Source organism: Chelonoidis abingdonii, chromosome 1 (assembly GCF_003597395.2).
Source record: "Chelonoidis abingdonii isolate Lonesome George chromosome 1, CheloAbing_2.0, whole genome shotgun sequence".
In the NCBI taxonomy this organism is placed as follows: Eukaryota; Metazoa; Chordata; order Testudines; family Testudinidae; genus Chelonoidis; species Chelonoidis abingdonii.
Genome location: NC_133769.1, coordinates 250,636,154 through 250,651,207, shown reverse-complemented (window position 1 = coordinate 250,651,207; position 15,054 = coordinate 250,636,154). Strand labels below are relative to the sequence as shown.

The 15,054-nt window shown below is 42.1% G+C and overlaps 1 protein-coding gene across 3 annotated transcripts in view; it reads left to right on the top strand.

Annotated features, from left to right (window-relative positions):
- The window catches only part of TSGA10 (testis specific 10), a 79,000-nt gene that overhangs the window by 11,339 nt on the left and 52,607 nt on the right, over positions 1–15,054 (top strand). For all 3 annotated transcript variants that reach the window (XM_032765397.2, XM_032765393.2, XM_075061066.1), the window contains 5 exons: positions 599–664; positions 5,907–6,107; positions 6,654–6,809; positions 7,589–7,762; positions 7,907–7,984. In XM_032765397.2, coding sequence (XP_032621288.1) covers positions 599–664; positions 5,907–6,107; positions 6,654–6,809; positions 7,589–7,762; positions 7,907–7,984 — 675 coding nt within the window. The remainder of the gene's footprint in view (positions 1–598; positions 665–5,906; positions 6,108–6,653; positions 6,810–7,588; positions 7,763–7,906; positions 7,985–15,054) is intronic.

The following is a 15,054-nucleotide window of genomic DNA, read 5'->3' as shown; positions in this document are numbered from 1 at the left end:
CTGGGGTTCCTGCTGCTGGCCCCTTGCCAGCCGGTGTCCCACCGCCAGTCCCACTCAGCGCCTGCTGATGGCCTGGGTGAAGGAACCCCAGGCTGGCAGCAGGCTGAGACACCGGCTGGCAGGAGCTAGCGGCTGAAACACCAGAGCAGGGGTGGGCGGAGACGCTTAGCCCACCGCTGAAACCCCAGAGCTGGGAAGGTAGGCTGAGCTATGCATGTGTGGTTAATGTATCTACATGCTTATCTCCTTAGTCCTTGGAATACTCAAACTCATCTGATTTTCCAAAATTTTATTGGCAATGCAGATCTGGTAAAAGAGGATCCTGCACGTTTTTTTGCTCGCCCAGACAGACGCTTCTCCTTCTTTGTCCTGATCATGTACAGTTTATCCAGGCAAAATCCTAATTGACTGCACTTTTGTGTTCTAGTTAATTCTTAAAGGTTCAACTTCTTAAATAGCGTGTCCTCAGTCCAAGCAACCTGGAAGAGAGTTCCAATTAGATGCTTCAAAAGAATAAGGAAGTGGGGCAAAAAATGCTGTATTTTCAGTTTATTATGTCTAAATAAATAAATGTAATCTGTATTACTTTTTGTTCTAGACTCAAATTAGATGCCAGCAAAACAATATTAGAAAGTTGGAGCACACAATCAAAATACTTAGATCTGTAAGTTAAATATGTATTCTTAGGATTTTTGCAGCTATGTATTTATGTAGGTTATTACTTTCAAAGAGCAATTAATACTAGTATACGTACATTTAATTGTCTTTTGGTTTTTACTGGTTCAATAAAATAGAAAGATTATGGAGAATATTTCCATTTTGGTTTATACTGGTAATTCTCATTCTTTAAATAGACTATAATATATCCTTTATCTTTCAACTCACTTGAATTTTTTTGTTTTTGAGAGTCTCATTAACTTTTCTACAAAATCCAAAGTGATTGCTCTGGATACTCCTAAAACAGAATTCTGCATATATGTGAAATACGCACAGCCAATATTTTATCCTTTAGATATTTATTTTAATAATCTGTCTTCCCCAAATGTTGATAACCATAACATTGAACAATGACATCTGGAAATATACACAAACTTGTATAGAAGTCTAATAAACAGTTTATCAGCAAGAAAAACTTCTGTTTTACTAAATGGATGTATATTATTTGGTTCCAGATTAAATTGGTACAATTAATAGACTCCTTCATTTAACTGGGAAGTAATTTTTTGAATTTATCAAGATCACATAGACCTCTTACCATACTACAATATTAAGCTTTTTCAAGAATTTCCATGCCTACAGTATAAGGCTTTTGGTAATTACATTCGCTTCTTAGACCCCAGTCCTTTAATGAGTTTCCTGTGGAAGGACCCCTCTGCAGAGCTCACTGCCAGATTATGGCCTTAGTGGCTTTGGTCCTGTGAGTAGGAATTGTGGGAATTAAAAGCCCTGTAGAATTGGGACCCATCAAAGATTTTCCTATGATCTTGTCATTGAACATTGCCAAGCAAAATAGCCTTTTTGTATTGTTATAGTTATGCTAAATTGAGATGTATTTATAACACATGTATCTACCTGTGTGATAAAATGAACTCGTATTGAAATGGGATTTTTCTCGGCCAAAACACAGAAACGGTGTACAGATCTTATTTCATGAATGTTCAACAATTTTTAAAGGTGACTTGTAAAACTAAACATTTGGTTTATCATCCAACAGCAATGAGTGTATATTTTAAAAACCCTTTCAGGCCTTCTTCTCTGCTTTATTTCTATTCCATTAGAAAATCAGGTTTTTTCTATCCTTTTTTCCTGAAAGATTCTGTAGATGTCTGGAGAACTTGATGTAATATAAACGTATTATGACTCTAATCAGGTCAAATTTGAGTGAAAGAGAAAATGATTCTTATTCAGTTTAACATCTATTTAAATTTAAATTAATTAGAAATACTTGGGAGAAAAGATATCATTGTTAAAGACTCAGCACCTTTGCCTGCTCAAATAAAGGCTTGATGCCCGCCCCACCTCCCTCGCAGTCCACATCTGAGACCTCCAAAGAGTTTCCTCTCAATACTAAGGAAGATGTGGAAGATGTTACTTGACATTCTCGGCATTTTTAAAGTAAAAAAACATGCAGAAAAATATGGGTAGATCTTGTTTACACATCATAAAAAAATCAAAAAAACCACACCATTTTTTTCTTTGCAGATGACCTTTAATTAACATAGTTACCTACCCTCCAGTTTACTATCATCCTCAAAATTCACCATCCATTACCAGCACCAGACATGACAACCTCATTTTTTTCCTAGTAGTAATAGTAGAAGTAGTAATAATTAGAGCTGTTGATTAATCACAGTTAACATGTGCAGTTAACTCAAAAAATTGATTGTGATTAATCGTAGTTTTAATCTCACTGTTAAACAATAAAATACCAATTGAAATTTATTAAATATTTTTGGGTGTCTTTCTACATTTTCAAATATATTGATTTCTATTACAACACAGAATACAAAGTGAACACTGATCACTTTATATTATTTTTATTACAAATATTTGCACTGTAAAAATGATAAAAGAAATAGTATTTTTTCAATTTGCCTCATACAAATACTGTAGTGCAATCTTTTTGTCATGAAAGTGCAACTTACAAATGTTGATTTTTTTAAAAGCAGCAGAGAATCCTGTGGCACCTTATAGACTAACAGACGTTTTGGAGCGTGAGCTTTCATTGGTGAATACCCACTTCATCAGACGCAGGGAGTGGAAATTTCCAGGGGTAGGTACATATATGCTAGCAAGCAAGCTAGAGATAACGAGGTTAGTTCAATCAGGGAGGATGGGGCCCTGTTCTAGCAGTAGAGGTGTGAAAACCAAGGGGGAGAAAACTGGTTCCGTAATTGGCAGCCTTCTTTGTTTAGTCCAGAGCTGATGGTGTCAAATTTGCAAATGAACTGAAGCTCAGCAGTTTCTCTCTGAAGTCTGATCCTGAAGTTTTTTGCTGCAGGATGCCACCTTAAGGTCTGCTATAGTGTGGCCAGGGAGGTTGAAGTGCTCTCCTACAGGTTTTGTATATTGCCATTCCGATATCTGATTTGTGTCCATTTTCCTTTTCCGTAGTGACTGTCCAGTTTGGCCGATGTACATAGCAGGGGCATTGCTGGCATATGATGGCGTATATTACATTGGTGGACGTGCAGGTGAATGAAACCAGTGATGGTGTGACTGATCTGGTTAGGTCCTGTGATGGTGTCGCTGGTGTAGATATGTGGGCAGAGTTGGCATCGAGTTTGTTGCATGGATTGGTTCCTGAGGTAGAGTTACTATGGTACGGTGTGCGTTGCTGGTGAGAATACGTTTCAGGTTGGCGGTTGTCCGTGGGCAAGGATTGGCCTGCCGCCCAAGACCTGTGAAAGTTTGGATATTGTTCCAGGATGGGTTGTAGATCCCTGATGATGCGTTGGAGGCGTTTTAGCTGGGGGCTGTATGTGATGGCCACTGGAGTCCTGTTGTTCTTTCTTGGCTTTGTCTTGTAGTAGGAGGCTTCTGGGTACACGTCTGGCTCTGTTGATCATATGCCAGCAATGCCCTCTGCTATGTACATCGGCCAAACTGGACAGTCACTACGGAAAGGATAAATGGACACAAATCAGATATCAGGAATGGCAATATACAAAAACCTGTAGGAGAGCACTTCAACCTCCCTGGCCACACATATAGCAGACCTTAAGTGGCCATCCTGCAGCAAAAAACTCAGGACCAGACTTCAGAGAGAAACTGCTGAGCTTCAGTTCATTTGCAAATTTGACACCATCAGCTCTGGACTAAACAAAGACTGTGAATGGCTTGCCAATTACAGAACCAGTTTCTCCTCCCTTGGTTTTCACACCTCTACTGCTAGAACAGGGCCCCATCCTCCTGATTGAACTAACCTCGTTATCTCTAGCTTGCTTGCTAGCATATATATACCTACCCTGGAAATTTCCACTCCCTGCGTCTGACGATTGGGTATTCACCAATGAAAGCTCACGCTCCAAACGTCTGTTAGTCTATAAGGTGCCACAGGATTCTCTGCTGCTTTTACAGATCCAGACTAACACGGCTACCCTCTGATAGTTGATTTTTTTTGTTTGTTTGTTAGATATCTGCATTCAAAACAAAACAAAGGAAACTATAGAGCCTGCAAGTCCGCTCAGTCCTACTTCTTGTTCAGCTAATCGCTAAGGCAACAATTTGGTTACATTCTATGGAAGTAATGCTGCCCGCTTTATTTACAATGTCACCAGAAAGTGAGAACAGGCATTTACATTTTGTAGCTGACATTGCAGGTATTTACATCCAGATACGCTAAACATTTGTATGCCCCTTCATATTTTGGCTTCCATTCCAGACGACATGCTTCCATGCTGATGATGCTATTTAAAAAAATTGTTAATTAAATTTTGTGCCTGAACTCCTTGGGGGAGAACTGTATGTCTCTGGCTCTGTTTACCCACATTATGCCATATATTTTATGTTGTAGTACTCTCGATGATGATCAGCACATTTGTTTTAAAACACTTTCACTGCAGATTTGACAAACGCAAAGAAGGTACAATGTGAGATTTCTAACTGACCCAAGATTTATAAATCTGAAGTGCCTTCCAAATTTGAGGGGACGAAGTGGGAGCATGCTTTCAGAAGTCTTGAAAGATCAACACTCCAATGTGGAAACTACAGAACCCAAACTACCAAAAAGAAAATCAACCTTCTGCTGGTGGCATCTGACTCAGAGGATCAAAATGAACATGATCGGTCCGCACGGCTTTTGGATTGCTAATCGAACAACACTGTCATGCAGCATGGAACATGGTCCTCTGGAATGTGATTGAAACATGAAAGGAAATATGAATCTTAGTGTGCAATTCTGGCATGTAAATATCTTGAGACGCTGGCTAGAACAATTGCCATGCAAATACCTGTTCTCACTTTCAGGTGATATTGTAAACAAGAAGCAGGCAGCATTATTTCCTGCAAATGTAAACAAACTTGTTTGTCTGAGCAATTGGCTGAACGAGATATAGGAATGAGTGGACTTGTAGGCTCTAAAGTTTTATATTGTTTTATTTTTGAATGAAGTTATTTTTTGTACATAATTCTACATTTGTAAGTTCAACTTTCATGATAAAGAAATTGCACTACAGTACTTGTATTAGGTGAATTGAAAAATATGATTTTTTGTTTCTTGCAGTGCAAATATTTGTAATCAGAAATTACAAAAACATAGTGAGCACTATACACTTTGTATTCTGTGTTCCAAATGAAATCAATATATTTGAAAATGTAGAAAACATCAAAAATATTTAAATAAATGGTATTCCATTGTTTAATTGTGTTAAATTTTTTTTAGTCGCATGATTAATTGCGATTCATTTTTTTTTAATCACTCGACAGCCCTAGTTATAATATATAGCAGTATCTAATTATTATAAGTCAGTAGTTTAACGGTGCTTCCTGTTAACTTGATGGTAATGTATCAAGGGTTAATCATCACTTCCCCATTTTGTCTTGGAGTTTATTTAGCTCAGGATTACCTTTTAAGCAGGAAGTATTCTCAAGTTGCCATCTAAGTACACAATCTTTGTTATATTTAAGATACTGAAAGTTTCAAGGAAAACTCTTGTAAAAGGAAAAGTAGTTAAGAGAAAAGATGGAAGAAACTAAATAACTGAACATCCTATTAGATCAACTGTAGAATTACCTACTTGTAGTTGGCAAAATGTTTCAAAATGTGAAAATGCCAATATCCTCAAGTAGTTACTTCACTTTAATATTTTGAAAAGTATGTTTATCCACTTTGTTGAAATATAAGTGCATTACATTTTAAAATGTTATATTTCAATGAACACATTTTTTGTTTTGGTACTTAAAAGGTTATTTTAGAAACAGAATCTGAAAAAACACTAGGGAAGTCTCCTTCAAGACTTGATACCTTTATCAAGACATTGGAGGAGGACAGAGATTATTATAAAAGTGAAGCTGAGAATTTGAAAAAGATGTTTCGAAATACATCTTCAAGTCCTAAGCACAGCCCCACTCGTAGCAGCATTTCAAAACATTCTTCACCTATCCAGGTAAGCTTGCAATACATTATAGAATAGCAGTCATGCATTTATTTTGTACTGAAATCCCTAACACAGGATGTGGCTCCAAATCCATGTTCAGTAATAAGATAGTCTATTAGTTATGAAAATGGATGGCAACCTCAGGCAATTCACACATAGCTAAGCACTGCCTTGTTCTAGATTTACATCTCCTTAAGGCTTACTGTGATTACATTTAAATACTTTATAAAGTGTTTAATAAAAATAGTTTTGTGATAGTTAGGCAATAACTAGCCCAAAAAAAGGTGAACCAAACCCTTCAGTTTCATGATATAAAGTCAGATTGAGAAGACTGAGTTTTTGCACATGAAAGAGATTTCCAATCTCCATTTAGTGTTTTTATTTAGTATATAACATTGATAAAAATGTGTATGCATCTAGTTTTGATTGTGTTGAATCTGTTCAGGGCTGGGCTTTCTATTTTGTGTGTGTATAGTAGTAATTTCAAAACCTACAGTACTAAGAAATGTGTACAAATTTGTTTCTCATCATTAAACTTTTTTGACATTCTTTAAGGGAATGAGTTCAGATCCAGAAGTTATGAAAATATTCAGAGAACGTGAAGAACTTAAGTCAATGCTGGAAAAATATGAGCGCCACATGGCAGAAATTCAGGGTAACATCAAGGTTCTAACAGCTGAGAGAGACAAAATCATCATTCTTTATGATCGGGTAATTGTACTCACAGGAGCAAGAAAGCTAGTGGAAAAATAATAATTGCAGCACTTTAAAAGAAAAAATATTTTAGTCTTGTACTTGCATTAGAAATTCAGGTCTCACCTACTCTGGAAGATTCTGTGGTTGAAGTTTATCCCATTTTGGGATGACACTTAGGCAGGTGTTTAAGTCCCCTTGACTTCAATTTAAGCTCATTCATAAATGCTGTCCTGAATAGGGATGCTTTCCTGAATCAAAGAATACATACATGAGTCATTGCATTCAGACTTTGACCTCATTACCCACAACATTGCTGAGGTGCACTTATGTCACTAGTCACATGTCTTCTGATTAAAGTTGGTCAGAATTTTTTTTTTTAGACGTTGACTTTTTGAAAAATCCAAAACTGAAATATTTCTGCCAATAATGTAAATAGTTTGATTTGGATATGCCACTGCAGCATCTTGTGGGCGTTGTAGTTTTGGTGCCTCGTGTTTCTATTCTTTTCTATAGGCCAAGCTTCCTGGTCAGACTATATCTCCCATGATGCACCATAGTCTTTCTTGATAAGAGCACGTGATGCAGCATTGGAATGTCAGGTGCTTAGTTTTTCAATGAAAAAAATCTCAATTTTTGCAGAAAGCAGACTTTTTTTGCAAAAACATTCAGTGACAAATCCAATTTTCTGTTAAAGTTTTGATGGATAATTTTTGACCAGCCTTATTTGTAAAATATTTAGTCCATAATACATTACATTATCTGTTTCACATTTCACATGTGATTAAAAATAACAGGCACAGGAAGAAATATCCCGACTTCGCCAAGATGTTATCAAATCCCCCAAGATTCCTAAAACGACTGTGACAGCCCAGGCGATCTTAAGGCGTGTAGAGACAGAAAGGGATGCAGCTGTTTCTGACTTCCGAAGGATGACCACAGAACGAGATAGCCTCAGGGAGAGGTTAAAGGTTTGATTTTTATCCCAGCTTGTTATAGCATCATAGTATAGTTAAGTTTGCAATGTGGTATCCAATATGTGGTTCAACTAAATGTATGCAATGAACTTTAAAAGTAATGTTTTGTATGTATTTTTTGTTGTTTGATTGAAACAGATTGCCCAGGAGACTGCATTTAATGAGAAGGCTCACTTGGAACAGAGAATTGAAGAGCTGGAATCAACAGTTCAAGATGTAAGGAAAATGTCTTGTTTACATATAGAATTGTTGTTAATGTCATAAAGGTGACATTCGTGGTTAAAGATCTGCGGGTATAGTTTTAGGGCCTCCTTTTCTAAGTGCACGTATGAGTAACTGTACATGCCTGAATTGTCCCATTTGAGTCAATTTGATTTTCAGATGAGTAAAGTGTTGGCTGGATTGAGTCCTTAATTTATAAAAGAAAAACATTAATAAAGAAAATGAACATATTAAATATATCATTTCAGAGATTATAGAGTTTGAAGTAAAAACTTGAGTTCATCACATCGAAGAATGTAATGGAAGCTTGTATTGCTCTCAAAGTGAGATTCTAATATACCAGTAACTGAACATTTACTTACAAGCAGGGCTTAAATTCATCCAGAGCCCACTGGAGCAGGGATCTGGTAAATATTTTCAAACCTGCGGGAGCCTTGTGGCTCCGGGCTTCAGATCCATGGGAGCCCAGGTGTGTGGAAGGTGGCACAAGAAATTAATTGTTGAGAATTTAAGCCCTGATTTACAAGTTTAAATAGTTGTTCTGTACTCTGCATTCTCTTGGGAATCGCCTTGGTTAATGGACACCCTTTTCTTTCTGCAACGCACTTGATAAATATGGAGGCTGGTACTTCAATATTCGGGTCTTGTGATTTTAATGTTGAGAAAGTTGCTGAATGCACAGGAGTCATATTGATTTGCTCTCAAATGGTTTGACCATTGATTAGAGCAGGGTTTCTCAAACAAGGGTCGCTGCTTCTGTAAGGAAAGTCCCTGGCAGGCCAGGCCGGTGTGTTTACCTGCCGTGTCCGCAGGTCCCGCGGATCACTGCTCCCATTGGCCCAGAGCAGCTATCTGTGGCCAGTGAGAGCCGCAATCAGCTGGACCTGCGTACGGGGCACGTAAACACACCGGCCCACGCCCAGCCCACCAGGGGCTTTCGCTACAGAAGTGGCGACCCCTGTTTGAGAAACCCTGGATTAGAGTAAAGTAGTGAATCAGTAAACTAGGAAAGAGAAGAAGGTGGAGAATTTGTATAGGTTTTTTTTCTTACAGTGTTAAATCTTTAAACAGATTAGAGCAAGTGATTTCTTTGAATATTAAGCTGAAACCTTTTACTAATCAAGCTGTTATCTTTTTGAAGTGATCTGATTTTAATGTTGGTTTGCAGGGAATCCAAACTGAGATTCTGGAATTATTCTTTGTTTCTGGACTACAGAACTGAGGGCAGTACAGGGATAGCTTAATAAGACTTAAATTGGAGCCTTATGCTCTACAGCAGGGGTTGGCAAGCTTTCAGAAGTGGTGTGCCGAGTCTTCGTTTAGTCACTGTAATTTAAGGTTTCGTGTGCCAGTAATACAGTCTAATGTTTTTAGAAGGACTCTTTCTATAAGTCTATAATATATAACTAAACTATTGTTGTATGCAAAGTAAATAAGGTTTTTAAAATGTTTTAAGAAGCTTCATTTAAAATTAAATTAAAATGCAGAGCCCCCCCTAGACCGGTGGCCAGGACCCAGGTAGTGTGAGTGCCACTGACAATCAGCTCTCGTGCCGCCTTCGGCACACGTTCCATAGGTTGCCGACCCCTGCTCTACAGTAATCTATCTGGATATCTGCTCAGAAGAGAGCTATTTTTGATGCAGTGATTTTACTGCACTGTGATTCTTTCACTCATTATCCTCTTCATTTTGTTCAATATCTTCATTAATGATCTGGAGGATAGTGTGGACTGCACTCTCAGCAAGTTTGCAGATGATACTAAACTGGGAGGAGTGGTAGATATGCTGGCGAGTAGGGATAGGAGTCAGAGGGACCAAGACAAATTAGAGGATTCGGCCAAAAGAAGCCTGATGAGGTTCAACAAGGACAAGTGCAGAGTCATGCACTTAGTACGGAAGAATCCCATTCACTGTTACAGACTAGGGACCGAATGGCTAGGAAGCAGTTCTGCAGAAAAGGACTGAGGGGTTACAGTGGACGAGAAGCTGGATGTGAGTCAACAGGTGTGCCTTGTTGCCAAGAAGGCTAACAGCATTTTGGGCTGTATAAGTAGGGACTGCCAACTAATCGAGGACATGATCATTCCCCTCCATTCGACATTGGCGAGCCTCGTCTGGAGTACTGTGTCCAGTTTTGGGCCCACGCTACAGAAAGGATGGTGGAAAATTGGAAGTAGTCCAGCAGAGGGCAACAAAATGATTTGGGGTCTGGATCACTGCAGGCGGCGCCAGCTTTCTGACCCTAGGCAGAATTCAGGAGGCAGCATTTTGTCGCTCCCCACGGGCGCGCAGGAGCTTCCGGTTACGCTCCCATTGCACCGCGAAAGGACCCTCGCCGAAATGCCGCAGGCGACAGCGGCAGTCATTGAGCTGCTCAATTGCCTGCCGCTGTTTTCCGCAGCCACATTGGCAGAGGTCCTTCTTCAGCGGCGCGATGGGAGCGGAACCGGAAGCTCCCATGGGAGCGCACAAAATGCCGCCCCTGAATTCTGGGCCCTAGGCGACTGCTAGGGTCGCCTAATGAGCGCCGGCCTTGATCACATGACTTATGAAGAAAGGCTGAGGGAACTGAGATTATGTAGTCTGCAGAAGAGAAGAATGAGGGGGATTTGATAGCTGCTTTCAACTAATGAAAGGGGTTCCAAGAGGATGGATCTAGACTGTTCTCAGTGGTAGCAGATGACCAGAACAAGGAGTATGGTCTAAGTTGCACTGGAGGATGTTTTGGTTGGATATTAGAAAAATTTTTCACTAGGAGGGAGGTAAAGCACTGGATGGGTTACTGAGAATGTTGGAATCTCCTTCCTTAGAGTTTTTAAGTCGGGCTTGACAAAGCCCTGGCTGGGATGATTTAGTTGGGCATTGGTCCTGCTTGAAGCGGAGGTTGGACTAAGGTGACCTCCTGAAGTCTCTTCCAACTCTGATGTAACATGATGATGATCACAGAATAAACCTTGGGTATATCATCCAACTCTGTGATTTGTAATTTTTTAGGCACCATATGAGTTTTATGGTTGGGCATAGACCAACCAAGATTTCCACTAGCGGGGCAACCTACTACTGAGATGAAGATATGACCCAGTAACTCACACTTCTTTTCTATGATCTGTCTCAGGCAATAGTATAGTTTTGCTAGTGCTGCTCTATGTCGGATACATAGATATACTACAAGAAAGATGATAGCACATTCCAATTTCTTTCCATTGATCAGTGGGCTTTGAATCAGGCTCTGAGTCATAAGATTCTATGGAGGTCTGCCTTTCCAGTAAAATATTTACAGTACAAATCAGATATAATTTGAACTAGCAGAAGAAATATTCTATATAAGACTGTCATAAAACGATGCTAAGGGTTAATGTTTCTTTTACCTGTAAAGGGTTAACAAAGGGAACCACACACTCAGAGGACAATCAGGAAATCGGATTTTCAGCTCAGGGAGGGATGTTTGGGTGTGGTCCCCTTTGTCTGCTCTCTCTGTTCTCCGGTCTGTCTCTCAGCTATGAAGGGATCTTTCTATCTTCAAGCTTCTAATCTTCTGTTCCAGTTGTAAGTACAGGTATAAGACCATAGGCTTTTATGTTTTTTGTATTTACATGTGTTGTAGTTTGCTGGATGGTTAAATTGTATTTCTTTTTGAATAAGGCTGTTTATTCATTTTTTCTTTTAAGGCAATAGCCCTGTGTAATTGTCTAACTTGTACAGGACCTATGTTGGGGTGGTTTTTCTTGTCTTTTTATATAAGCTTTCTTTTTGACCTGTTCTGAGTTTTTCTTGGGTCGGCTAAGGACTAGGAAGGGAAATTCTCTTTGTCGTTAGATTACGGGTAAGGGATCTGTTGCAGCCTCAGGGAAGAAGAGGGGCGAAGGTAAATTGGCCTCTCTGTTTTGTATTCAGCGAGTTTTAAGTTACAGTAATTTCAGGATACCCACGGAGGGACGCCTGGGAGGAAGTAAAGAGACGACAAGGAAGGGGGGTATTTCCCTTGTGGTAGGCACTCAGGGTTCTGAGATTGGGGTCCCCAGAGAAGGTTTGAGACCAAGAGGGCAGCAGCCTGGAATCACTTGGCTGGTGGCAGCGATATCAGATCTAAGCTGGTAATTAAGCTTAGAGGGTTCATGCTAGCTTCTCAGTTTATGAACGCTAAGGTTCAAATCTGAGTAGGAAGCTACGACAAAGACGTACTCTTCTTTAAGTGATTGCTAATGTCAATTCCAATTAGGTGTGTGCGTGCCCGACAGCCTGAAGATTTTTCCCCTAGAAGTATCAGTAGGGTCGGCCTGGGCACCTCCTGGAGTTGCACCTTCTTGGCGCTGGATATAGGGTCCTGCCAACCCGCCACCCCCTCAGTTCCTTCTTGCTACCAGTGATGGCTAGCTGCAACGTCCCATAGCTTTTGCCTCAGCAAGCACATTTTCTTGGCAGTGTCCTTTCTCTCCATTTGATATAGTTGTAGTTAGTTATTAGTAGTTAGTGGTAATTTCTTAAGTTTCCTTTGGGGGTCCCCCACACACGCACAGCGATATCCCAGCACCGGGGCATGCCTCGGTCCCCAGGCTTCAAGGCATGTATAGACTGCTGCAGGTCTGCCCAGAAGCGATCCACACACTTTGTGCTTGATGTGTCTCAGCAAGGGTTATCTCAGGGAGCGCTGCAAAATGTGCAGAGAGTTTTGTCTTAGGACCTTTCCCGACTAAAAGACCGGGATCAGCACTTCCGTATTTTACTCATGGAGGCAGCTCTTTGACCCCAGTCAGACCCCAGCACACTGGAGCCAGCCCCAAGCACCTCCTCTTTGGTGTGCAGTGCGCCAGCACCCTGGACCTGCAAGCCAGTGCTGAGGAAGGACTCTTCCAGAGACCTCAGCACCACCATAGCTCCATGCACAGAGCCATGCCACAGATCTCCGTGAGGCACTGGTCGCAATCCCCAGTACCTCAGAAGAAGAAATCTGACAGAGGTCGTTCTCCAGCCAGGCCTAAGGACCAGGCAGCTCAACCACCATGGGTTTTGTCGACTCCTGCCCCAACGGCGGTTCAGTCATGTCTGGACTTCCATCACTTTCCAGCCTGCCAAAATGAAGACATGCAGCTCCCATCCACACTGGAGGCATTTGAAGCTTTGTCGGGTCTCTTGGCACTTATGGCGCCAACCTTCCCTCCAACGCGGGAGAGGTTGCTGGCACTGGTTCGGACCCTGGTGAAATCAATGGGCAAGCTGGTGATGATGGGTCTACGTGCACCATCCCTGGTGCACTGCCCTCCGGCATCTGCAGCTCATGTGGAGAAGCCACATTGGTCCCACAGCTCGTGGTATCTATCCCCAGCACCAAGGGGTTTTGCACCTCCGTGGTTGTCCCAGTTGGAGACTTTGGAGTCGGAAGCGGAGTCATTATGCTCCAGTAGGAGCAGGAGGTTCCCATCCTGCAGAGACCATCAGCCTTACCCAGCCCCATGGCCGAGTCAGTGGCAAGCCCTACCCTAGTGGCCCTTCTGGACACCCTGGGCCTATCACCAGAGCCAGGAGAAGAGCCAGGGATCCAGGTCAGTGTTAGTAGTCTCAGCATCCTTTGGGCCACTGCAGACACTTTCAGCACCAGGGACATCAACGGTAGCACAGCTGATCAGCGTTGATGGTTCCAGCACTGATACCATCTGAGCCACTGGCACTGACACTCAGCTCCAGGAACCTTCCCGTAGGCTTCAGCACCAGAGATCTTCGCCCTTTGGGACCCCAGAGGGGCTAAGGGCAGAGAGCAAGCTCTATCTCCAGTCAGTCTCTCATTCTCTTCCTCCCCGGATGAGGTGGGGGTAGGCACATCGACTGCTCTGGCTTGAAGGACAGCAGGGTTCTACAACAGCTGCTGAGACAGGTGACCCAGAACCTTAACATCAATACAGAGGAAGCGGTGGAGGATGCCAACCCTATGGTGGATATCCTTTCCCCTCCTGGACCATCCCGTATTGCGCTGCCACTGATAAAGACTATCAGTGAAGTCACTAAGACCCTGTGGCAGACCCCGGCCTCTTTGCCTCCTACTGCTAAAAGATATGAGCGGAGATATTTTGTCCCCTCCAAGGGGTTTTAACATCTTTATACGTCCCCCTCCCCCTGCTGGATTCCCTGGTAGTGGATACGGCCAACCAATGCGAGCACCAGGGATACCAGGGGCCCTCCCCAAAAAATTCAGAGGCCAAAAAATTGGACCTGTTTGGGAGGAAGGTGCACTCACACTCCCGCCATGCAGCAGAAACATTTTTAGGCCGCAGCTCCCGCAGAACAGGCAAGAGAGCTCACAGAGGACAAATAGGAACTCCAGGAAGAGACCTCACCCCTTGTCTGGTCAAGGCACTGGCCAGTTGAAACCTTCATCAGGCCAGAAACAGGCCCTTTGAAGGTGCAAACGAGAACGGCGCACCAGTACAAAGACTGGATCCCCCTCCTGCCTTACCTCCATCATGGATGCATTCCACCTTCCTTGGGGAGACCACTTCCTCTACGCATTTCTTCCCTTCCCTCTCATTCACAAGGTGCTCCTCAAAGTTCAGAGGGACGAGGCCTCAGTGATATTGATAGACCCAGCCTGGCCCCATCAACGTTGGTACACATCTCTCCTGTAATTGTCCGTGGAAGCCCTAATCATGTTGCCCCTCTTCCCAGACTTGATAACTCAGGATCATGGCTGTCTCCAGCACCCAAAGTCATTGCACCTCACGGTGTGGTAGCTCCATGGCTTGAACCCGATGGAGCTCTTTTGTTCGGACCCGGGCATAGAAATCCTCCTTGGCAATAGGAAACCCTCCATCAGGGCTACCTCCCTGGCCAAATGGAAGAGATTTTCTATCTGGTTAGCGCAACACCATCTGTCTCCAACGCTCAAATCTACTTCCCTTATACCAGACTACCTTCTCCATCTTAAGCAGCAGGGGCTGTCCATGTTGTCAATAAAGGTTCACTTGGCCTCCATCTCTGCCTTCCATCCAGGTGGAAAGGGCTGGTCAGTCTTTGCCAACCCTATGGTCGTTTTCTGAAAGGTCTCGACAGGCTATATCCGCATGTCCAACAGC